The sequence below is a fragment of the Protopterus annectens genome, chromosome 2.part0 (assembly GCF_019279795.1).
Source record: "Protopterus annectens isolate FY-2018-M chromosome 2.part0, PAN1.0, whole genome shotgun sequence".
Lineage (NCBI taxonomy): Eukaryota > Metazoa > Chordata > Ceratodontiformes > Protopteridae > Protopterus > Protopterus annectens.
Window position 1 is genome coordinate 134,464,225 of NC_056728.1, and position 26,689 is coordinate 134,490,913.

A 26,689-nucleotide genomic window follows, 5' to 3' on the forward strand; every position below is an offset into this window, starting at 1 on the left:
CGGATACATCCTGCATTACTGGTTTGTTGTTTCCATTTTTGTCTGCTAATCCTTCAACTTTTTAAGAATGGTAAATTACCAGGTTAATGTTTCTCACTTTAAACTTCTCATAAACTGTGCAGTGCACCATGGGATTTGTTTAACAGTACGAAGAGTAAATAGTGACTGGTGAGTTCTCCTGTATCTTTTCAAGTGTCTGCGATTACATGCTGTGTGGAGTGAATAGCTTTGACATTGTTACCCTCAGAGAGCAGGAGAATTTAACAGAATGCAATGTTAATTCCTCTTACAAGTCACTGTGTAATACCTGTAAGCTATAAAGAGTTATTTTCCTTTTGGTAATCAGGACAAGTGATTGGTAATGCAGTTCACTGCTTTTCCCTGCTGACACCAAATTCATTTCTAGTAATGTTTTAATGATGAAAGCTTTTTTTCATATCTTTTCTTAAATTTACTCCAGAGGAAAAGGTGATGAGTACTGACTTTGAAATGCTGTTTTCCTAACAAGACAGCATGGTTTATATAGGTCAGCAGGAGATTATAGGTCAGCTGTGATATAAAACACACAGATATCAGACTTTCATCTGCTTCTTGATATTCCTTGCATAGAACAATGACAACATTGTGCATTTCTTTGTTCTTCTCAGATTATTGAAGAACGGCTTTGAAATTGTAACAAGGATGGCCAGTTCAGCCCGGGAGCATTTACTGTTTGTAAGGCGAAGGAATCCACAACTGCGTTACACTCTGAGTCCTGAGAATCTGCAGAGCCTAGCAGCCCAGAACACTGTGCCTGAGAATTTGAACTTCCAGCGGGCTAATAGTGACACGGATCTGGTGACATCAGAGAGTCGCTCCAGCCTGACAGCAAGCATGTATGAGTACACTCTGGGACATTCTCAACACCTCATCATTTACTGGGATATTAAAGAGGAGGTGGACCCCACAGACTGGATTGGACTGTATCATATAGGTAACTAAAGATTTCTAACATTGATACTCTTTGTTTTACAGATCAGAAGAGCCATAGATTTCCTGGCATTATAGCTGTTTCTTCAGAAATGTTTAGGTAATTTCCTCCATCATAAGTATAGAATCTATATTTAATGCATATATAATATACGCATGCATATATATATATATATATATATATATATATATATATATATATATATATATATATATATATATGCACACACACACACACGCACACACATATATATATATATATATATATATATATATATATATATATATATATATAGATATATATATATATATATATATATATATATATATATATATATATACACACATATATATATATATATATATATATATATATATATATATATATATATATAAGACTAAAATTATTTTTATTGCAGTGGGAGAAAATGGAGAAATCTCAGTAAGTTCTCCATGGCTCTGAAGCTGACTGGCTCATACAGTGATTGAAAAGCGTCTGTATTCAGAAAATATATGAGAGTGAACTGAAAGTTATAGTGGCCAGCTAGCTGCTACAGTTTTTTATTAGCTTCTGGTAACTTGGCTATGGTCTCTTGCTGCTGGAGTATTGGACAGATCTGCCTCCTAATTCCCCTATGAAAATCTGTGATTCATATACCGTTTATAGCAGCAACTAGAGCTAGCAAAACAAGGCATGTAGCAGAAGGTGAACTGCATGAGGCAGTCATTGGAATAAACATATATCACTGTGTGCCACAAAAAGGGGAAAAAGAGTATCCCAGGCTCTGAATGAAGACCACTCCTTGGTTTATGAGCTGTGGTGTCAATCATTTCTGCTTCACATGAAACAAAGAGGACTGATGGTGTATAGTAACTGGGGTTAGGTAAAAGCCTCCCCCATGCTTATTATTTACCTTCAAAGCAGGCTCATTTAAAGGGGAAAAAAACTCACCCCTACCCATTAAGCAACATATTAGCTGTTGATAAGGTTGAAAAGGAAGTTGTTAGGAAGTTGAAAATATTCTAAGATTGCAGCGATGGTAGGAATATCAATCATACATGCAACACACTTCTTCATAGCAGGTGCTCTTATGTTGGCTCACTAATGTAAAAACTGAGTTTTTACATGAGGAGATTGAGGATGCAATAGGTGTAATATTTCTCCTGGCTCTGATGTGCAGTCTGATAAGATGCACACAACAAAGTCTCTATAATTACTCGGCAGGGGGTAGGGGCTGTTTGTGGGCAAAAGTAACTAAACTTTACGTTGTTTATTCGATTGACCATTTGCTTTCCATAGAACTAATTGGCAGTCATGTGAAATAAGTTGAAATACTCATGGGCTGGCTGCTGCTTATGTGAAACAGAGCTTAAATTACATTGCTCTCATATGCCCCTGAATTTGCTGAATGCTCTTGATTTTGCCTCATATTGTTGGTTTGTTTGTCATAACATTTGTGGTTTCCTGGCAAATTAGTAATGATTGTAGTCATTAAATAATGATAAATATCTGAGTGTTATTTTACAAAATGAGTTGTTGTACTAATGAAAAATTTATTCCAGCTACTTTCTGGGTATTTAACAGCAACATTTAAAATCTGCCCCCGAATTTGCGATTTTGTCCCTATTTTTGCATCGTCCTCAGTCTTGCTGCAAGATATTCCAGAGGTATAATTTTTTACCACAATTAGATGATGTGTACATGGCAAAGTGGCTATAACTGCTATCGAGTGTGTGGGATGTCTATAGATTAAAGTGGCGTACCTTCTTCCTGTTTGATCAGTTTAAATAGCTCACCTTGTATTCATTTGTTTACTATTTGATGACTAGTAAGTGAGCTGGTTTGTTGACCCTTTCAGTCAACACCCCGGCTCATAGAGAAGTATATAATCAGTGTACATTATAAAAAAAAAAAAAAATCAGTTTTCAACAATACATAGTTAAATAAGCAATATACATGAGTTTTCAAAATGCATAGCAGCAATGCAGGAAATACAATACAAATAATACAGTGATAAGGACACACTGGAACGTAAGGCATAATTAAATAATATATATATATATCTTACATTGAGAATGAAATTGACTTAACCATTGTCTCAGTAGCAGACACGTGGCTTCAGTAAGGAGATGCTCTTTAAGGTCTTCTTATAGTCTTTAATGGATTCTTAGTTTTTGACTGTTAGTTTTAGATGGATTCTTAGATTTTGATTTCCATAGGCAGGTGGATTCAGGCTACATGACTAGTGTGCATTTGTGTTAAATACATTGGAATAGTTTGGCTACTATGTGAAACAAATCTAAACTACAGATTGTGGCCATAGCTGTTATTATTTTACTAGAATCAAACATATAAGTTGTACACAGTCGATAATAGGGTTATGATTTCTGGAGCTATCTGTGAATTTGAATAGCTTATTCTGCTGTCATGATCAAGTTAAATAGTCATTAGTCTGGCTTTACAGGACTAGTGTTCATTTGTATAAGGCAGGGTGGAATACTGTTTCAAGGTCATCTTATCATTACAGTTGGACAATTGAGGTATACATAGTTAAATGGCTGTAATTGATGAGTATGGGCATTGGTGCACTATACTATCAGCAATTCGAATGATCTTGAATCAGGAAGATAAATCCGAAAGAATATGTGCAATTATGCATGGTGCCCTCCCAAAAAAAAGGTATGTGGTTGTGGGTGGGCTATGGCTGGAAAACTTCCCAGGTCCAATGATACACTTAATTCTAGCCCCTAGGAGGGTGATCTTGCCATTGATACCCATTTCCTCTCTTACCTCCCCAACCCTCTGTAGTATGGGCTGCTGTTTGAACCCAGTTTCGCAGATACAAAGACAGATGTTCTACCCCCTTATCTTTGAGATCTCTTCTCATCTCATAACATATTGATAGACTGGTGTTGTACTGAAGATGTAATAAGGTTGTAAAAGAAAGTTAAACTTCAGTTGAAGGCAATGCAATCTGTTCATTGTCCTATAATATGACAGCTGAAAAGGAATTCCTTTAGTCAGTAATTCGTATGTGGCACCATCAGTGTGTGAAGAAGCATGTGGTGAGAGATTACTATCACATTTAAAGATGAGCAAAAGAGGAGCAAAAAAATATGTCTGTGTTGTGTATTTGTTGATTTTAAGTATGGAAGTGAGTTTGGGGTATGATGGACTAGTGCTTAGAATGGGTGCTGTTTTTCTTTGCACAGGGAAAGGCTTGCCTTTGGGTCCCAAAATATTAATGACCAGTTAGTCATAATTTCTTATTACAAGTCATACTTCAGCATTTGGCTGTTCTGGACTGGATGCTTATGTAGAAATGGGGGGGGGGGGGTTGGTGCTTTCGAAGTTTATGTAGTAAGTGCCAACTCCATGTCACAGAGGTGGTTTGCAGTGCCAGGCAACTCAAGTTCATCTAGTGAGCATACAACAAACTGGATAATTATAACTCCACTAAGTAAAACAAAAAGTGAAGGTCACGGCTAAAAAGGAACTGTTTATTTTAAGTAGTAAGCGCTTTTGTTCACCAACCTTCAATGAACTTCAGACATACTTAATAACAATCACCCCATCTTAAATAGTCCTCTAAGGTTATATGACCAACCTAGCATCATGTGACATTCATGTGACATTCATAAAACCATGCCCCAATGAAAATACCCCATTCTGAAAGAACATACACTACAAACAAACAAACATTCTACTTATGCTGTGCTGATGATGCCATAAGAAGGCAGAAGCATGCATGACCGCAGCTAGTGGGGTTTGGCTTTATTGGCCTAAATTTGTCCATTAGAAGAAAAAGTCACAGGCAATCAGAATTGCCATTTATCTGAAACACCTGATGTCCTTAAAGGGTAATTTGCATATACCCCATGCTGCCTCTAATGCAAGAGGTTTAAGGAATCACACAGTAGAAAGTATAGCTTTGCTAGATTTTTCTTTCTGTGTTAATGAATATAAAAAAAGTATGTCTTTGTTGAGTATAAATAGATAACACTAATTTTAAAGACAAGTTTCCTACTGAAATGTTATGATGGAATTCTTAATAAAGGAAATTTTGTTTTTCCCTAATTGTTCTTTAATTATAACAGAAGAAAAGTTATTCAAGTCATAAAAATTGCCCTTTTTGTCTGCTTACCTACTGCAGCATCAGTTGTTATCCTGCCAGAAGTATTACCACTAGGGCTTGTAAAACTACCGCATCTGAGGACATCCCGGCATCCACCCTTCTGAAAGAGTTGAAACAGCAGTGCCTCATCATTTCTCTTCCTCCCAGTCATTTTCAACAGGTACATAATCCACTAACTGAAATCACCTGGGCCGTAGTCAGGGATTTTAGCCTGTGCACCAATGATGCTTGCTAAGGTATATGATATTTATCAAACATTCCCTGGGATTCATTAATATTGTTGTGACAGAAGGAATTCCCGTTAAGAGACATGGCACAGACACATTTCTTATTTATTTATTTCCAGTTTGATTACCGGGGAAGTCCACTGGGCCCAGAGAACCCGTTTTCGGTGGAGGCCCGAGCAGAAAAGCTCCATGAAACAGATTACAGTAAATATAGCAGTCCAATAGAAATAAAAGTACAAATACATATCAGATAATACAAATCGTGAGCAATATTGCCCATAGTGGAAAAATATTGTGCAGATACAGTTTAACAAATTCATGTAGTTAAAGTCAAGCTATTTACAATATTTACAGAGTATGAGAGATAATCTCTCATGTATCCTCATAATCTCTCATGTATTCTCATACATGGAGAAGCTTGTCATTAACTGCTCATTCCCATGCTTCTGAATTGAACACTGCCCTGTCCGACTTGTTAGTGCTAGTGTTCTCCATACCAGTGCATGTGTCACAATAGAACAGGAACCCCCTGTGTACATGTACATAGACACAGCACACACACACACACATTGTGACACCAATTTGTGCATGAACAGACAGACAGACACAAACATGTTTACACTTGTGCGGACATAGTCCTCTCCAGGCATCCTCGAACAACCCCCCTAAACACACACACAGACACACACACACACACACACAGACACACACACACACACACACACACACACACACACACACACACACACACACACACACACACACACACACTTTAACATTCAACCACACACGCATGCCCTAAACATACATATGCTTGCGTGCACATGCAAGCACACTCAGAGTCAACATCTCATATCTAGCTACACTTGTGTGACCACCCAGATAGATGGACATACTCAGAAAGGTCAAACAAAAGGGACTCCCTAACATAAGTATCACATTAGCAGACTTAATACATAGTAGAATTTAGAAGAGCAAGCATCCGGCAGTGAAACACTATATGGTATTTGGGGCTTAAGAGAATGCAACAGAATGAGTGTTTGTGCATTAATTGTGAGGCTTAAAATCCACATATAACTAAACAGCAATAAAATCTATAGAGAACTGCTTAAGAGAGCTGCTTAAGAGAGCTGTACAATGATAGGGTATCACTTTCCACTGGAAAACTAGAAGCATTCAACCTGACATGTCTGTGGTGTTCAGACATTTCTAGTGTATTGTAGTCTCCATTCCCCTCAGCTCTATAGAAAAGCATCTAATACCAGAAATTTTCTCTGATTTATATGTGGAACAGAATGAATTACATGCACTTCTGATATTAGATGTTATTACTAAAGACCTGAGTGGTGGACACTGTAGCAATAGATTAAAAATGTTTGAATACAATTGGCACATAAAACTGAATTATGATATTTTTTTTCTGTGTTAAGTACACAACCACGCTGTCAATTAAAATAATGTTAAGGAGCAGGAAATTCCTACACTAACCTAATCTGCTGTAGAACCAATATTATACTTGAAAAATAATAAGTAGATTTCCTTTCCGAATAAAAAAGATTAGCAGTCTGACCGTCAAGTCAATCTGAACTCTCCAAAACACATCGCAGATTTAAAATTCAACGAATCTATAAAATTCAGTTGCACAAACCAACAGATTGAATAAAGGAATGTAAAGCCAAAGTATAGACACTTAGTGTTCCTCAGAATCATTACCAGTGTTAGGGCATTCCCAAACAATTGTTAGAACAAATAAAAATATAGTTAGACAAAAATTCATGTCCTTCAAAGTAAAAGGTCCTTACTACTCACTTTCTGCAAAGCACTAGGCATTATTCAAATGTTAAGTACAAGAAACAACTTGAAAAACTAACTGGCTGCACATACTACTTGCAGAATATGGTGCTTTGTTTCAAGTAACTGACAGCATCACAGATTCCCTATTTAAATACTTGCATTGAAAGTGCAAAAAAGGGGAACGTGAGATGAGTTAGCAGAAAAAAATATATCAGCAGAATGTTCAGTCCCAAAAGTACTTACATTAATGGAGATTGGTGGGGTAGGGGGACTGATAAGGATCCTTTATTATGGAAGGTGAAGTAATTTTGTGTCGATAATGCCTGTTAAATAAAGACAAGACTGATTCAGATGTCCCCAAACTTAAGAGCTATGAATGCTGCAAGGCTGGTGTCAACATTCCAGTATTACAGCAAAGGCACAAAGCTGATCAGCTACAAAGAAATGCACACAGGCAGCTCAGATAAGTGCTGTACAAACTAAAACAGTCAATCGACAACATTTGGATCCCTAATGTAGACAGCATCATAGGACGTACACTGGGCATTTGTTTAGTATGGCAAACAACACACAGTCAGAAACACCAGTGTGCCAGTTCAAATTTCTAAAATTAACAGGAAGTGTTTGGATAAATTTTAGCATTGGTTTATATGGACCAAATGACAACGCTTGCTGTCTTCTAGTTGCGGTTGAGTACTCTAGGTAGCTCAAAGTGGGATCAATATCTTTCATCGCAGTCAAGGTATTGTAAGTCTTCTCAGAATTTCAGAGTCCCTAGACCACCTTCCATCAGTTCACGTAATTTAGACATTTAAACAAAGGTATAACTCCACTGTGGTCACAAACCAATGACATTCTAAAGTTGGCTATAGCAAACATGTGGAGCAGTTAGAAATGCAAACATGCAAATACAAAATTAACTGCATGTCCTGATAACAAGTTTACACAGTACTGAGTGGATATGGGAGTGTTACCAACTCATCCAACAAATGGAATCTCCTCAGCAAAACAGCACTATGTCTACCTCTCTAGCTGCAGAAATTTAATAGCTGATTTGCAAACAGTTCTGCTAAAACTGATCCTTTTTCACTTGCATGGGTAAAGCACATGTTAAGATGTGCAAGCGTTATTGTGAAAATGCATTCAGGACAGAGTCACAGGGAAGTCAGGAAATGCTGAAACCTTATAGGAGGTGGGCTTGGCATAATGATTAAGGTTTTCAGCTCATAGGCACAGAGACCAGGGCTTGTTTCTGACCTCAGGTTATTAGCTAAACTTAAAATAGCCCTTCAGGGCAGTTAGCCTTGTATTCACCGATAAGACTATGAAATTCTGTATCTAATGCGAGTTGTAATATCAAGTTGTCTTTGGCTTGCAGGGCCCAAACCAAATCGGTTGAGAATGAGGAATGTTTACCAGAAAGACAAAATTAAGTCCTATGCGGATGCCAAGAGAGATCAGAACATGCAGCCTTGTAATGGAACAGGTTTTATTACTGAAACAAATAGGACATACTGAGCATTCATAACCTCATAAGATTGTAAAAGTCAAGGGTCTCATCACAGAAGCAAACTACAGGCATGAATTCATGAGTCACTGTTCTCTTCTGAAACCCTTTTATAGGATAAACAACCACACGAGGTTGAGAGCTGCAACTAGACACTGCGACCTCACATTTGCACCAGGCCATGTCTCTGACTGTAGACACTACAACCTCACATTTGCACCAGACCGTGTCTCTGACTAAGGACACTATGACCTCACATTTGAACCACACCGTGTCTTTGACTATTCAGTTATTGACATGCAGATTGTGATCTTATCCTTTAGGCAAGCAACAAGGAAACCAGAAGGATTAATTAAAGTAAGTCGGCTATTAGTCCCCAAAAGCAGACTTGCCATTCCAAAATGACTGGGAGTAATGCAGTCAAACATGTACATTAGAAAGCACATGTTTAACATCTGTTTTGCAGGAAAAGAAGCACTCCTAGACCTTCTTGTTTGAAATTTTATACCCCACACCTCCCTTACTTAAATATGTTAATTCCAACATCAAGGGGGAAAATAAAACACCCTGCATGAATGAAAACATTAGCTGCAGTAATGATCAAGCAGTAAACTGAAAGAATAGAAAATGCAGTTAGGGATTGGTAATTTAGTGAAAACAGGCTTGAGGAGATCATGTGAGACAGTTTAATTGTCAAGTGTAGGGTGATCAAACCAGCATACCTGAAACAATGTGTGTTCTGTGAAATTACACACACTGTTTACTTTATCTGATGTAAATTAAACCTTTGTTCATTGAGTTAAAGTAACTCGCTTTGCTCTTCTTTTGAGTGTACAGACACACTATTTTTAATATAAGCTATCATTTTTACAAATGAGCATCTTACAGAGGCAACATTGTACTAACTAACTGCATTTCAGCTTTGTTGATGTGTATTAACCCACCAGATGCAAGCCCCACCCAAACCCTGCCTAACAGCGAGGATCACCCCGATGTCAGTGAACTGTCATGAATAAACATTTTCTTCTGGTTCTCATCCGCATTGAATATTCATTGTGGCCAGCAAGCACATACTGGGGACCTGAAAATTCAAATGTTGAGCCAGTGATAATTCGAGGAATTACTGAAATAATTAATTAATATTAATAGTATGAACGGGTAATACTTTTTTTTCAAATCAGTCTAGCCCTGGTCCCCACAGGTATTGGATCCTTTACAACGTGTGCATGCCAGGATCTCATCCCCCTCATCCTGCCGACTTATTACTCCTCCTGGTAACCATCTAAACCTCAAACCTAGCAAGTGAACACTGCTTCAAACTTAGCAAGGGAACTCTGCTTTGCAACGATCATACTGCCTACCCTGAAATCTTCTCTCATCTCACCTTCGCTCATCCTGGCGACTTATTACTCCTCCTGTTAACCATCTAAACCTCAAACCTAGTAAGTGAGCACTGCTTCAAACTTAGCAAGGGAACTCTGCTTTGCAGTGATCATAATGCCTACCCTGAAATCTTCACTGTATTGTACTCCTGGGATTTGACCTGCTACTGTGATTAAATTGTATTTCCTTTATTCACCTCAGTATACTGCCTATTTCAAGCTTAACTTGCTGAACTGCTGAGGCATGCACAAAGTGTGTTGGGATACCAATACCAAACTGTCTGTTTCCTAGCATTCCTGTCCCCCAATTTCTGCTAGATAGTAATCAGTTTTCCCCAAACAAATTCTGCTAGATACTAATTAGGCTACTCCAACCACGCATTCTTCCTAGCACACTGACCACATACATAATGTGCTAGGTCTCTGACCCTAGAGCACTCCAAAGAGCAAGCCATTTTGTGCTTGTATGTATTTTGCCCATTACACTTTGACTACATACAAACTTACAGCACAAAATATACACTGTAGTGAAACACTGAGGTTGCAAGTGATTCCTACCTGTGGTATTGATTGTTTTTCATTAGACCCAAGGGCCTCAGCTCTGCCCAGCTCCATTCGCCCTCACTACTCTTGGGCTCACTTTGCTCCCCTACCCTACCCACAGTTCTCACCCAGCCCCAATGCCCCTACAATTATCTTACACTAGCAACATCCAATCATCTCCCTCACCCAATCACCCACACAGACTCACATCATCTAACTCTCCACATACTACCTAAGCCGTACCCTCTCATTAAGCAATTATCTTCACTAACTTCTTCTATCCAATTTTATTCCTATCCCCTCCATAGAGACTGATATACCAGTCAATCCTTTTAATAAGTAAACTCAACTATGCATCAATTGGTATATCCCATATGCACCAAGTACAACATGCTTGTACTACTCATAGCATCATCTGTTCTTTTATCATCACTTACTCTTCTTACCTCATACCACATCTACCTCGTGATTTCTCGTCCCTATCATACTACTGTTCCCCAATCCACCAAAACTACTTTTCACCACTTTTATATCTCTTCTTCTATTTTCAATTTTTCTCTCATCAGTTTTATGCTCCATTTAGAGTGCTACCTTACCACCACACACCCAAGATATCCAAACAATATGATATGGACATAACAAAATATTTGAAAACTGTTATCTACTTAGCAACTAAGTTAACTTGCTGTGGTGACATCGATCAAAACCCTGGTCCATCAACTTTTAAACCACCCCTACCTGTCATAATCCCAACTATCATAACAGCTTAACTCAGCTCCCTAGAAAAGCAAATGATCTACTTTTACTAAACCTAATTATTAGAAGCATCTCCAATAAAATTCATGACCTGCATGCCAGTATCTCACTATATACCCCAGACATAGTGGCGATAACAGAGACATGGCTTAAACCACACATCAAAGATAATGAAATTATACCACCTGGATATAACATCATATAGAAGGATAGAATAGACAAAAAAGGTAGTGGCATAGCCATAATATTTAAAAATCACCTTACTCTGGAGTCATTAAATATCATATCTGGACAAATCAGAAGTAAATTTTGCTCAACTTAAACTTACCTCTAAAAATATGTATAAATATAATAGGATGTTTTATACCAACAGGAAAGAACATAGCCAGTCTTGAGAACCTTCTTGACTGGTCCTGCACATCACTCCTACAAGAAACCATTATCTTGGGTGATTTTAATATCGACTGGCTAACTTGTAACACTCTCATGCCCCTGTAAATCATATTAACCTTCATGGTTTTACACAAACTTTCCAAACTCCTACCAGAATAGACAAAGTATCTAACAGGGAATCAGTCCTCGACTAAATACAACAAACTGACCAATCCACACCACTCATGCAGGTTACCTTCCTGATGACCTAAGTGACCATCTACTAACCCTTCTACTTAGACAGCATGTCCATTTCAACAAAGGAACTGTCTACCAACTAATAAGAAATAAAAAGAACTTTAACCCCAACAACTTCATTACTGACCTAAAATATTGTAACTGGACACCATTAAAACATCTTTACCTAGAAGAGGCCATCGATTGCTTTAACTCCACCTTTCTAAATATGCTAAATATACATTTCCCTCCCAGAAATATCACAATCAAAGCTAACACTGCACCTTGGTTAAGCAAAGATACAGGATTACTTCTTAAAGCTAGAGACAAAGTCTGGGACCTATAGAACAGGGTCAGGTCCTAGTCAACCAAACAAACATACCAGGAGCTTAGGAATAAAGCTAAAAATCTAGTAAAACTTGACAGGATTAGATTAACTACTACTACAATATACAAACAAAGACCAAAACAATCCTCAAAAGTTCTGGGCAGCAATTACAAAATTCTATTACCAGCTAAACATAATACTCCCTCCCTTACCTTAGAAAACATATTAGAGAGCATATCCACACAATTTAACAAATTATTTACTGAAACCATTCTAGCACTATCCAATCAACAAAGTAGTACTAACAACCACCTTTGCACAGCAGCCTGTAGAACACGTAACAGCTACAACTCATTTCACTTCCAGCCTGTATCTATTGATAAGATAAAAAAATACCTCAAAATACTTAAGCCTACAACACTAGCATCTGACAAATTACCTGCAGAATTCCTATTAATAGCCACAGATGCTGTAGCCTATCCAATAGCCATTCTAATTAACAGATCACGATCATAAGCCCTTTTCCCCAATATTTGGAAAATATCACATATAATCCCCCTCCACAAAGGAGGCAATTCTACAGACCTCACAAACTATCGTCCAATAGCCATCCTATCACCCATAGCCAAAATCCTTGAGAGATGCATACATAGCCAAATCATGGACTACTTGCATATTGACAAACTCCTGTCAATCACTCAGCATGGCTTTTGTCCCTTTCATAGTACCACCACCACTCTTAATGCCCTTCACCAATATAGTAAATGACCACAGAAATAATGGCAAATTTGTATCTGCTACCTTTCTTGACCTGTCAAAGGCCTTTGACATGGTAAGAAGACATAGTAAACTTATCAAAATACTTTCTGGCCTGGGTCTCAGTGAGTCCTCCATAAACTGGTTCCAAAGCTATTTAACAGGCCGCCAGCAAGCAATACTATGGCAACAAGAACTCTATCCTCTTCTACCAGTGACTCTTGGAGTACCACAAGGCTCTATTCTAGGACCATTACTCTTATCTCACTATACTAACAACCTATATACTGCCACTCCTCATGTATCAGTTATTCAGTATGCAGATGATTCGACTCTAATCTGTCCCGCTTCCTCATTACATGAATGCCAAACCCTAACGCAACTATCCTTCCACTCAGTTGAAACATGGCTTGCCAATATCCAACTTATACTAAATCCTAACAAAACAAAACTCCTACTGTTCAAACCTACTAGATCTTCCTCCAAAGACCCCACCATTAACATCTTGTCCAGGAACAAAACTATTATCTCTCGCATAGCACACACTAAACTACTTGGAGTCGAAATTGACAACAATTTGAGATTTGATATGCACATTGCCCATACCATTAAGAAAGTACATAAAAAACTAGGAACCCTGTATAGAAATAGACAGCATCTTACCAAGCACACAGAGACAACCATAGCACACACTCATCTCATCTCCACACTTTTATGCCTCCCGTATTCTTACTAATCTCAAAAAGACTGAGCTAACCAAGCTAGAGTCCTGCTACAACAAAATCGCTAGACTTGCCTCAGAATCCACATATAAAACCCATCGCTGCATAGCATTAAAGCAACTCAAATGGCTAGAATTTCCACAACACTTACATTACAACCAACTTTCTCTAGCTCATAAAATTCTCCATCTCTAGGAGAAAAACGCTTCATTGCAAAACCTACTTCAACCCTACTCTAACAGATCTCTCCTCTCTAGCAATAAATTCCTTCTTAAAGTAACAAAGTAACACAGTGGGGCAATCACTTTACTCAGATTACTTGTCCATACTATGGAACTCACTACCTACCCACATATCCTCCATTTCTTATTTAACACAGTTTAAAAAAATCACTAAAGACTCACTGCTATGCTACTTTGCTATGTTCTTGTTCTACACCAGGCTAGTCCCCATGTTTAGCTTCCCTGCCCAATACTCCGAATAGTTGCCTTTTACATTCTGTTTTTGTTACTTAAATATTCCATGTTTTATTGTATATATGACTACTTAGTCATCTGTATGTACATAGACTTTTAAGTATGCATATTCTAAAATATGATGTATATTTTAGTAACCAGCATAATTATCATTAATTTTTTGCAGATTGTATAACTCTGTTGTTTTTTTGTTAATTGATTATGTGTGGAGCTTTTCTCCCTGGGCCTCCACTGAAAACAGACATTTGTCCAGTGGACTTTCCCAGTCAACAAAAATAAAATAAATAAAATAAAAAATAAATAAATAGTGCGGGCATGTGGAGCCCATGGTAAGTGAACAAACGCCACTCCCTTACACCACTTATTGAACAAACTAGCTGTTGAAAGGCATGACACACTGACATTACAGAACTGCGTTATTGAATTAAAACCGAGTACACATTTCTGCTAGAAATGTGCGGGGCACTGTGAAACGAAACTGTGTACTCCAAACCTCACTCCCTTACATTACTTACTGAACAAACTCACAGTAGTCAGCAGTTCACTTACCTTAAGCAGCAATTCATTCACCAGAAATTGTCAACAATGAGGCATTGGAGAACCATTTCTTTACTGATATGTATTTAATATCTCTTGTACTACATAATACAGCCAAACCCATTTCCAAAGATGTGAGAAATTAAAAAAAGCACCCACACACCCGCAACCAATACGACCAGATGAATAGCGTATTACAGTACATGTACATCATTAATACAATCAAGGCCACTCATTTTCCTTGTCTGACTTTCCTTTAAAAGATTCCTATGCCTAAGGCAACATGTAATGTCTCACAGGTTACATTACAGAGGTGCAGCACACTGATGAGCCATACTTAATTAAGGTGCAATAGAGAAATGCATCTGTTCTCACATTTTAATAATCAGTAGATGCAACGAAAAAATTATTAAAGTACATGAACTCCTGCATATTACTGCTGAATTAGGGTCTGTTGCAGTGGGTGTGCAGAGGGAAAAGAAAACATTGTAGGACTGGCAGCTACTTGGGTAATTATTCTGCATTTCACACAGTTCTCAAATAACAGCAAACCACACCGAATTTTAAGTGCACTCATTCATAATTCCCTTTTAGAAGAGCGAAATTTCATGTGTACGGATGTATTTGATGATATGTAGTTATGGGGATTTATGTATTTGAATTAAAATGCATTTAATTGGCTGGCCGAAAGCCAGTGTATTACTTTTCTTAATTTACGTTTTACTGATTGTCTGCTTACAGAGAATACAATAGTGTACTTCCACCTAAAATACAAAAATCACGAAGCAATGTATGCATGATGTCACTAGCAAATCTGCATGCCGTGCTAATCCTGCCACATTTGCATATTGCATCACCGGCTTCTGGCTTGTTGATCATGCAGGCCACGTCCATTCCTGAGCTAAATGGCCTATGGGTTAATACACATCAACAAAACCTGCATTTCAATAAATTATGTCACAAAATAGTTGCCAAATACACTAAACTTGGCAATAAGTTAAAGGTGGAATGATGTCCTCAGAGTACTGCCATGGAATAATTTCCTGGCAAACATGCAGCTGTTGAACATTCAAGCATTAGGACACAAGGCATGGGCTTGCTTAGAAGTAGGACAGCAATTTGACCCAAACTGCAGGTGTGCAGAAATGTTTACTTCCACTGGTCTTAGCATAGTGTGCATTACAGTATGCATTCTGCCTAAATGAGGGAGTTATACACTTCCAAAATGTCCCTGACCTCAGATGATGTTTGGTTACCTACCCAGCTCCTGCTTTCCCTGATCACTAGCGTGAGGATGCTAGAAGGTGAGAAAGAAAGAAGAGGGAAAATATGATGCAAAAAGCTTAATAGTTGGGAAGAAACGGGAGCAAAAATCTATGCAGTGGTTTCATATTTCCCTATATAAATGGTGAACCCAGTCATCTACCCAGCCAGACCAGTTTGGCTTGTGTCTTTTTATTTCTTTAACATCTCCTCTTATTTGGCCTACCTGCTCTTTATGCTCAGAGTTGTGAATCCTTTGATGCTGGGTTTTAATTTGCTAACATGATTTGTGTATTTCTGTCATGTGAGGAACCCTTAGGCTGGTGGAATCTTTTCTTCCTAATCTAGGCTTTATGGTATTCCAGATCAAGTAATAAGTTCACTCTATTTCTCTTTTTTCTGTACTCACACACACACACACACACACATACACACACACACACACACACATATACACACGCTAGGTCCATTTTCTTGAGAGCAGTTTTTTTCATGTAGGGCAACTTTTCAAAATATGCTTCCTTCAGAATGGTACAACCTTGGCCTTGTGCCCCCATTTTTAATGCATCCTTCCTTAAATGTAGTAATTCCAGGAACTTTCTATGATGGGTACAGGTTTAACAAGTTTTCCTAAATAAACCACTACTAGATACAAAAATTAATAAAAGTGACCAAACTCCAGTGACTCAGAAAATCTGTAGAAAATTTGTAAAAACACCTCTAGGTCTTTCGGCAAAATTGCCTTCAAAGGAGTTTAAACCTCATACAATTAAAAACATTTTATATACCTTCCTTAAACACTTAATCACACCAATTAAACTATTACATTTAAATATCAAATTAAATCAAAACCTTCCAATTACAATCCACATTTATACCAGCAGGGGGCAGGGTACCATATTTAAGAATAAATAAAGTTTCTTTATACAGACGTTTTTTCTTAACCTTCGTATATTCATCTTGTTGAATAACCTTCTCTAAAATTGTACCCTGAAGTCCCCCTGGATCCTCATTATGGTACTGTTCAAAGTGCATTGCAAGAGGGCTTTCAAGTTTCCCATTTTTATATCCCTTACATGTTCTTGTAGTCTTAATTTGAAAGCCCTCTTGCATTCCCCAATATAAAACATAATACAAGGGCACTTCAGTGCATACACAATGCATTTTGTTTCATAACAAAAATCTGTCATTCACTCTTAAGTTTCACTCAATTAATTTTATCAAAAACCCTAAGAACCTACAACTAATACACTTGCCACAAGCAAATGTTCCCATTTGTAAAGGTTCTCTAATTATTTTATTAGTAGGAATTATAACTCTACTATGTACAATCATATATTTTATGCTGCTTCCTCTATGGAAGGAGAACATAGCAGTCCTACACAAATCATTAACAATTTATTTGAACTTAAATAGAAAGCCCCAATAATGCTTTATAATTTTTGTAACCTGCTCACTTAACAAGTCATATGTGGTAACTACATATATTTTTTGATTATTACCAGGTCCATTTCTATTTATTTCTTTATGTTTATAATTATTGGTATACTTAAGTAACCCAACATTATTTGATCTTATTCTCGCTAGAGGTCATTACTAAATTCCTGTTATAACCCCTCCTAATAAACATCATAGCATTTTTCTGTTATTCCTTCTCTTCTTCATTGCTATCTCTACAAAACCTTTTGACTCATACTAATTCTCCATACGGAAATCTTTAAGTAAATGGAGAGATGGCAACTATGGCCATCTTCAAACTTTCTATGTACCCTACTTTTAACCCCCCCATTCAATACCCCTTCTAAATGGACATCCAAAAACACCACTTCTTTACTGTATTGGAGTCTTATGCAAGTCCTGAATAAATCCTTCACCCTTTTCATATTCCCCTCTACAGACAAAGATTAAATCCTCTATATACCTATAGTGTTTTATAGCATGTTCCTTCATAAAACTGTGTCCATACAGATAGTCTACTTCAAATAGGCCCATCATTATACTAGCATACATGGATGCAAATGGTGCCCCCAGGTGAGTTCCTTGTAGTTGGTGATACAATTCTCCATTGAATTCAAAATAATTATGTTTTAAGGTAAAGTCAGTCAGTTCTATTATATAATGAACTACTGGTTTATCCCCTAAGGAAAATTCTAAAGCCTTAATTCAAAACTTATGTTGTATGCTGGTGTAACATCTACCCCACCAACCAGTGCATATCATCCATCCATTCTAAATCTGACACTTTATTCAAAACAATCAAAAATGTCTTTCACATACGAAGACTGTTTTTTAACTATAGGTAATAGATAACTATGTAAAAATATACTAATCTTATGTAAAAAAATAATTGCATGCTGACACTATTGGTTGTCCCAGGGGATCATATATATTTTTATGTATTTTGGGAGGGCAATAAAAAATGGTCATCTCACATCCATCAATATTAAACTTCCTGTCAATGTCCTCTTGTGAAAAATAACTCAGTCTGAAGTCCCTACCCAACAATTCCTGATATTTTAACAGTGCTTCCTTATATTTCTCTATATTACTTCATTCATACACATCACCATTTCTTGGATGGTCATAACAAATTTTTAAATATTGCTGAAAATGTAGCACCACTATTTTATTCACTTTGTTCGCAGGGTAAAAAATTAATTCCTCATTATTAATCAAATCTTGAAGTGCCCTCCATTCTGATTTTGTTAAATTATATTCTATTCTATTTTTATTTTTCATTAAAGTCACTGAACACTGATTCCGCAGCAGAATTAATCATAGATGAAAATTGCTGAACCCCATATCACACTTCTAGTGTCCAACAAACAATACGCATTAATTGCAACATCTCCTTCCATTTCAGAAGCAAATAAATAAAATCGTTCCTCCATTTCATCTTCCTCATTTACAAGTAAACTTTCCATAATATTTTATTGTTATTTCTTTTAAAAAATTAAAAAGATATAACTTCCTAATTAAACAAAAAACATCTTTTTTAAATGTGCACTCTTAGTATTACTGTTAGAATAAATTAAGAACTGCCATTTGACTGTCATTTAACACAAAACCTGATAAATTCACAACATATCCTTCAATAATTGAATATTGCAAGCAACAGCTATTAGAAACAACATTTGCATTATTAGCAATCGTATTTAAAGTCATTAAAGCAGTTCCATTTAGTTCTTTTGTGCCTTTGTGCTGCTGATACTGTCCTTCCCTGGAAAATGAATTACCAGGTTTGTTAAAGTTCCTCCCTTGTTTCTTTACATTATCCTCTGTTCTCTGTCCTTTCCAAAACGTTTCCTGCATATAATTGGGTTCCTGAGCTGGGTGTAAAGCTGGATATGCAGAATCATTGTTTTCCCAGTCAGTAGACCCTTCTGTACCATCAGAACACACTTGCGAATTGCCATGTTGAATTAAATTCTCTTCCTGTTCTTTGAACCGGATGCCTGCTTGTCGCCTCTTCCTATTGGTTCTCCATAAATAGGCAGAACCATTATTATAGTTCTTCAGATCTCTTTGCAATTTGTTTTTCTTTTTCTCCAAATGTTGTTTCTACAAGTTCAAAAGTTTAACATTTATATCCGTTAAACATTGCTGTAGTCATGGGGCATTCAAAGCATTTGAAAGGGACTCACAAGCACCCGAAATCTCCTCCTTAAGCTTATGTTGTTTTAATTTGTCCCATTCTATCAAAATAGAAATCTTAATCACGTTACTAAAAATTGATCCAGTCCATTGAGCAGCAGTCCATTTTCTTCTTAACCTAGGCTTTATGGTATTCCAGATCAAATAAGCTCACTGTGCCTCTCTTTTTCTGTAGTGTGTGCAAACACAATTGCACACACACACACACACACACACACACACACACACACACACACACACACACACACACACACGGGGCTAGGTCCATTTTCTCTAGAGCAGTTTTTTTCATGTAGGGCAACTTTCCAAAATTGCTGTTTTAAATTGCTTCCTTCAAAATGGTACAACCTTTTTATCTTTTTTTGAGTGGGCCTTGTGCCCCCCATTTTCCTTGCCTCCATCCTTACATGTAGTAATTCTAGGATCTTACTCTTGCAACCTCATGCAATACAAACAACTTCGCAATCAGGCCAAAAGCTTAGTTGTCAAAAACAAAAAAGAATACTTCCAAGCTATCCAACACCAGCATAGACAAAACCCCAAGAAATTCTGGGGAGCATTCAACCCTCTACTCCACCCAGGAACTAACAATAATCCATGCCCAAATCCAGAAAAAACACCCTCTGAGCTACCCTCACTCTTTAATAGATACTTTATTGACACCATCTCTAAACTTACTACCACCTTCCCAACCATTAACACAGACCTACAACTAACACCATCAGTACATACCCCTTCAAATCCTCTACCTATTTTCTCACCATCACCCATTCCCACATCGACCATCCAAAAACTTCTTCATAAACTAAAACAATGTACCAACGCCCCAAATAACTTACCTGCAGAATACTTACAACTATCTGCCTCCTGCATTGCATATTCTATCAGCATCCTCCTCAACAGGTCCATTCAAAAATCATGCATACCTGATATCTGGAAAAAAGCAATTGTCCTCCCTCTTTATAAAGGTGGCAACAACTCTGACATCTCAAACTTTTGTCGTATCATCATCATCATTCTTTCCCCCATTTCCAAAATACTGGAAAAGTGCATTCTTACTCAGCTCCTAAGTTATCTGGTAAAACATCATATCCTTTCCCCCACTCCACATGGCTTTAGGCCCGGACATAGCACCAACACTGCCCTTATTTCCTTCTTGGACACAGTAAATAGAGCTTGAGATGCTGGTTCCTTAGTCTCTGCACTCTTTCATGATTTATTTTATTTTACTGTTTTATCTGTATTATAGCTAACAGAGGTCAGCCCAGGTCTATATTGGAACATCGAATGTTTAACAGTTCAGATCACTAAAGGTCGACCCTTAGTGATCGAACTTTTAAAACATCGAATGAAACAAAAAAAATTAAAACCAAAAAAAAAAACTAAATGGTGTAGGCAGGGGGCAAGCCCCCCTGCACCCCCCACACCCCCCGTGACTTAAATATACCAACTCCAAGGCCGCACTACATTGAAGTAAATGGAAATCTCCCCTTAAGGAGATTTCTGTTTACTTCTTCGACGTCCTGCAGTTTCGCTATTCTCCTACCGACAATGTCAGATTCGAAATTGTCGGCTTTTGAGAATTCAGTATAGACCTTTCAGCCCATATGCAGGTTTATGTTTGCCTGCCATGCAGTTTTGTGGGCACAATCTGGCTCTTTTTACTCTCTGTGCCTTTGTATGGCACTACTATAGCATTAGTTTATATGGTGAAACTTGGTTTTGTCTGCCCTACTGAAATACCAACATTTAAAAACTGAAAGATTAACCAACTCGTGGAAGGGCTTATTCATGTGTCCTGTTGGTGCAGGTTATGATTTCTGTACTTAAGGGCAGGTGCAGGTTATGATTTCTATACTTAACAGTATTAAAGAACCTGCGCAGGCAGAATGAGTTTATTCAGTAGGTTGGCTATATCTTTATAGGTAACATGGTTCACAATCAGCATAGTGCATAGCTGCATTTTGCTTTTGAGATTACAAACATAACTAAAAAGGCCTTGTGATTGTTTTTGGCTCAAGTAGGCCATTTTAGCCTCAGACTTGACTTTGGTGCATTTTATTAAGCTCTTGAATAGTCTGTTTCAGTGACAAAAGCTCCAGCATTCTGAGAATTATTCTTACATTTGGTCAAAATTCTTCTCCTTTTATTGTGAAGCTTGTTGATAGTATGGTTCTGCTATGTGGGCTTGTTGCTGGGGTTTGCCTTGCACTTGTTCCTGTGGGGTACAGCTGCATCTCTGCAGCTGTTTACATGCTAATGCAGTATGATGATGTACATTTCTGCATATTTTGTGGAGTTTACTGTGTTTGGTGGGAATTTGAAGCTTGCCAATGTATCACTTAAGAGTAGGTAGTTTGTCTTAGAGAAATTTCTAAAGATACCTTAGGTGGAAGGGATCTCTGGTTTCATTTTTATTTAGAAAAATATGGCTTTATGGTCAGGCCTAACAACTGACAGTGATACACAAGGGAAGGTGCAAGATACCCCATAATAGTAAGGACAAGATCCAAAATGATGTTCCCTAAGTGGTATTCTGATTAATTGTTTCAAGGTTTTTGTATTGACAAAGACCAGGAATCTCTGTGCTTATCCACTAGTGGTGGGAGGATTCCCAGTTTGCAGTTGAGTAGTTTAGTTCACCTAGGAAAATGGCACTGGGTTTAATACTGAATGATTCTAGTTCCTGTAGGTAGGTGTTGTGGGTATCTTGGGTCATAGAGGGAGTTGTATGGCTAGCTAATATATGCTATGGGACCTTTCTGATGGTTATTTGGACAAGAAGAAGCTCCAGTGCATCATGGTGCTTTACCATCCTTGATGTGAGTCTCTTCTGGTTGAACACTGAGACACCTTCCCCTTTTCTACCCCTCTTGTGCAGTAGCTGGTCTAATCGTGTGGATGGCATTGTAGACCTGCACAGCTGGAGTGCTCTTCAGTACTGTAAACCATATATCAGTCACCACACAGATGTCGATATTCTCCAGGGTGAGAAGGGCTTGTAGTAAGTGGTGTATCTTGTTTACACTCCTAGGGTTGGTACCTTATTATTTTCTTTTGTTTGTTTAGTTGTGTTGGAATGTTTATCAGGTTGGCATTCCCTAAAAAAGGCACTATGGAGGTGGACAATGTAGGCCATCCTTGGTGAAACTGTGAGGTCTTTAGAGCATATTCTCCCTGGTTGACAAATATATATTCTATAGATATGTCTTTGACTCATGTCTTCCCAAATATGTCTTTGACTCATGTCTTCCCAAATGTATTTCTCTTCCACATGTCATCATCTCTAAGGTTTTCACAGTTTGTCCTACTAATAGCTCTCAACTTCTTTGCTCAGGAATCCAGGGCAAAGCCAAACATAATGATGGAACAAAGACTTTTGCATCAACTTGCATTTTCTGTACAATAAATATGAATCCCTAATGGCTAACATTATTGATTGACTCCAGTCTCAGCAATTAACCCAAAAATCAAAAATTGTATGATGGGCATGTCAAAAATATGAGGCAAAATCAGGGGCAACTGAAAGCTGTGATCCTACTCATCTTGGTTTCTGTACCTTGAAGAATGCAGGTGTTTGCTTGACTTCTGTTATTATGCCAGTCTATACTTTTTGCAGTTTTCCTGCTTTGTTGCTGCACTATCAGATATCCTGTTCTGCTTGTTTAACCTATAGCTTTCCTGTATTTTATCCTATGTACACTTCCGGCTCAATTCTCGACCATTTTATCATACGACCTAGCTCTTTTTTTGTCCCCCTGACTTTGCAGTGAGTATGAGTAATGTTGGAGAATGGTTGGATTTATGTTGTGGGCCTACTACTTTGTATGACCCTATCCTCTTTCTCACAAAAATCCTCTTGAGTCCTGAGGAAAAATATCTTTAATAATCTCTTGTTTTTATGTTTCTTAATCCTTTTATGACCTCTGTCTGTGGTCCACATTCTTACAGGTCCTTGCTTTCCCTTCCCTGGGATAGCTCTTTGCCTATTCATTATTGTTTTACTAATCAGCATATATGTGATTGTTGATTGTGGTTTGCATCCTGATATAAGATTTACAAAACCTGAAATAGCATTCCAGAATCAGTCAGACTTATAACTCACTATTACTCTGTCAAATCTCGCCTGAAAGAACATTTGTCCAGTACCTGGATCTGCCCTTGCTCCTTGCCATCATAGTGTTTATTACTATTCTCAAATCTCAGAACTTCTATGGACCCAACCTGCTACTCCTCCAGTCTTTCGTCTCTGTATTACATGGCCTACTATCTTACAGCTAATTTCCAACTGTTTCTTTTACACTCCACTTGCATCTCAGACTTTCCCCTCCTTAAGAAACCATGACTGTATCTACTGTAAAAGTGCTCGAGGCAAAAAAGTTTGTGGATAGTGTGTTCTAACTCTACTGTAAAAGTGCTTGATACTAGAAGCTTGCATATATTGTGTTCTAACCTTACTGTTTAATTTTTTATAATATCCACAAATTGTACTTCTTTGTGTGGTGACTGTCTTTGTAATCAGTGTAATGCTGTAATATTGTAATTATGTTTCTGGAGATTTTCTCCCCAAGCCTCTGCTGAAAATGGGTTCATACCCAGTTGGACTTTTCCGGTAAACAAATGTTAAATAAATACTTTGAACTAAGCACCTGAATAAAGGTTTGGGATACTGATACTAAGCTGTCCATGTAGTTTTGTTCCTTCCTGTTCCTTTGCATAATACTGACCTCTTCCATTACTGTTCTTATCACTGTGTTATTATTTATGTGGTGGTGAGTTTTAAACTGTATTCTAACACAGGCTGTTCTTAAGTTTTATTGTCAGTGTCTGCATTGGTTCTGTGGTATTAAAGTAAGCCTTCAGGTTATAATACATTTCCGCATATTCATACTGCAGTTTTGGGGGGGGGATTATGTTTGCTACCTCTTTATGTATATGCTTTGTGTATATGTCACTTGATGAGTTCTTTTGGCAATAGTCATGGCTGAATAATGTGCAATTTGGATCAGCCCACCTTCCATGTTAACAAGCAAAAATAAGCAAAGATGTTTTAGTTCCATGTTCTCAGTAGTGTTTCTCAGTATTTGTCATTATGTAATACTTTAGTACACCTTTCAGTAAAAACGGCAAGGAAAACCCAGTCAAGCTAGAGTTTTCACTGTGTAATACCTTAAACCTCCTCTAATGCAGACCCATGAGATATATGCAAATGACCCCCTTAAGGACATCAAGTGTTTCAGCTACATGGCTTCTGAATGCTCACGACTTTTTACTTTTTAAGTCTTTATGGCTGCATTCAGGCCATTAAAGCCCAACTCCTCTGGACATGCATGTTTTATCCTCATCAGCACAGCATAAGTGGATAGTTTGGCTATATGTCAGAAACACAGCATGTTAAAACCCAACTGATGCCAATATACATCAAAGTGCCTGCAAAATATCACAACTAACATACAAACCAAAGGGTAAAAAAGTCACACAGACAAACCAATGCATCTTTGGGAGAATGTCAGCTGCCTAAGTAGTAAGTTGTGTAAGATGCTACTTTTCTTTCTTAGGCATATGGTTTTCCTCACTTTTTTCCTTCATTTACTGTGCTTTTTTGTTAGGTAGAGTAGACTGTAAGTACATTTCAATTCCCATTCCCACAATGGCTATAGGCTATAGTACGGACTATAAATAGAAATGATTAAAGGTGGAAAATAGATGGTGAGCATTCAGAGTGACTATAAATACGTGAGTGTGGCACATTGCATGCTTTTTAATAAGCTGAGCTGGCAAAGGTACCATTTACCTACCCTAATTTTAGCACTTTGAGTGGTTTTGAGCTGGTTTTACAGAGATTTATGAGAGTTTTAGATGGAATGAGGCAGCACACAGGGGAATGCTTGCTAGTTCTTTGCTAATGTTCAAGCGGAATAAAAACTGGGTCATCTGCTCCAAAATTAGATGACTTTGCTTATCTAATGGTGAGATACTATACCATGTGCTGCAGCATACATTCTTGTAAACATTACCAGTCACACTCATGCCATAAAGGCATCCCACAATAACCTGACAAATTACCATTGTGGTCTCTATCACTGTTGTATTAATTTATTTTTACTGTACCGAGCAGGCAAGTGAACTGAATTCAATCGAACCTTTTCAGTTACAACCTTGTTATAGGTAAGCAGTTATATTTAAAGATTTACAGTGACAGAACATTATGTAACTACAAAATAATACCACACTTGTCATCAAAATACTGAAGTTATTTTTGTTAGACATTGGGCATGTACCTCAGCAGAGGTTAAGAAAAAGTGTCACTTATGTATTATCTTCAGTAGATCACTTTAACTCCTTTATGGTATTCCACCGTGCAAGTACCTTTGCATTTTGTTTTTCATGTGCTTCCTTAATGTGGAAGTGACTTTCTTTGAAGAGGGCTCACATCTAGCACTGACTGAAAATGGGTTCCAGGATTATTTACTTGTTATCCATGTAAATTACCTGGTCCTAGGATCCTTTTCAGCTAATTTCCCCAGTGACCTAACCAAAATACCCACAGTCATTATAAATATCACCTTGGTCTCCCTTGTAAACAGGCCGTAGAAATGGTGTGATTAGTTCAATCAAGAAGAAGTAAATAAAGCCAGAAAGCACATACTTAGGCCAATGAGAAATACTAGTTCTGCACTAAGTAAGAACTGTTAGTATTAATTTATAGCAAAGATAAAAAAAAAAAAACACAAAGTACAAATACACGTTTTCAGGGAGAAGCCCACCCTGCAGCCCCCATGTGGGGGTAGTATCCCTCCAGCCATGTTTCTTCTGTATACTAACTTCAGGTTTACACAACCACAGAAAAAGGCTAACAGTCAGGAATGTATAGAACTAGTTACTCCCTCTTTTTGTCTGTAGCCCTAGAAAAGATGCTGCCTAGGACACTTCAACCTTCCTGTCATTATGATGTAGAGTCCCACTTGGCAGGGTGGTAACTTGGTGAATACAACAACTCTATAACAGGGCAGGGTGGTAACTTGATGAA

At 37.6% G+C, this 26,689-nt stretch overlaps 1 protein-coding gene across 1 annotated transcript in view; it reads left to right on the forward strand.

The window, feature by feature from the left end:
* Positions 1–26,689, forward strand: part of HECW2 (HECT, C2 and WW domain containing E3 ubiquitin protein ligase 2) — a 2,117,141-nt gene that overhangs the window by 607,418 nt on the left and 1,483,034 nt on the right. The window contains exon 3 of the mRNA XM_044060621.1: positions 648–973. Within this exon, the coding sequence (XP_043916556.1) occupies positions 648–973 (326 nt within the window). The remainder of the gene's footprint in view (positions 1–647; positions 974–26,689) is intronic.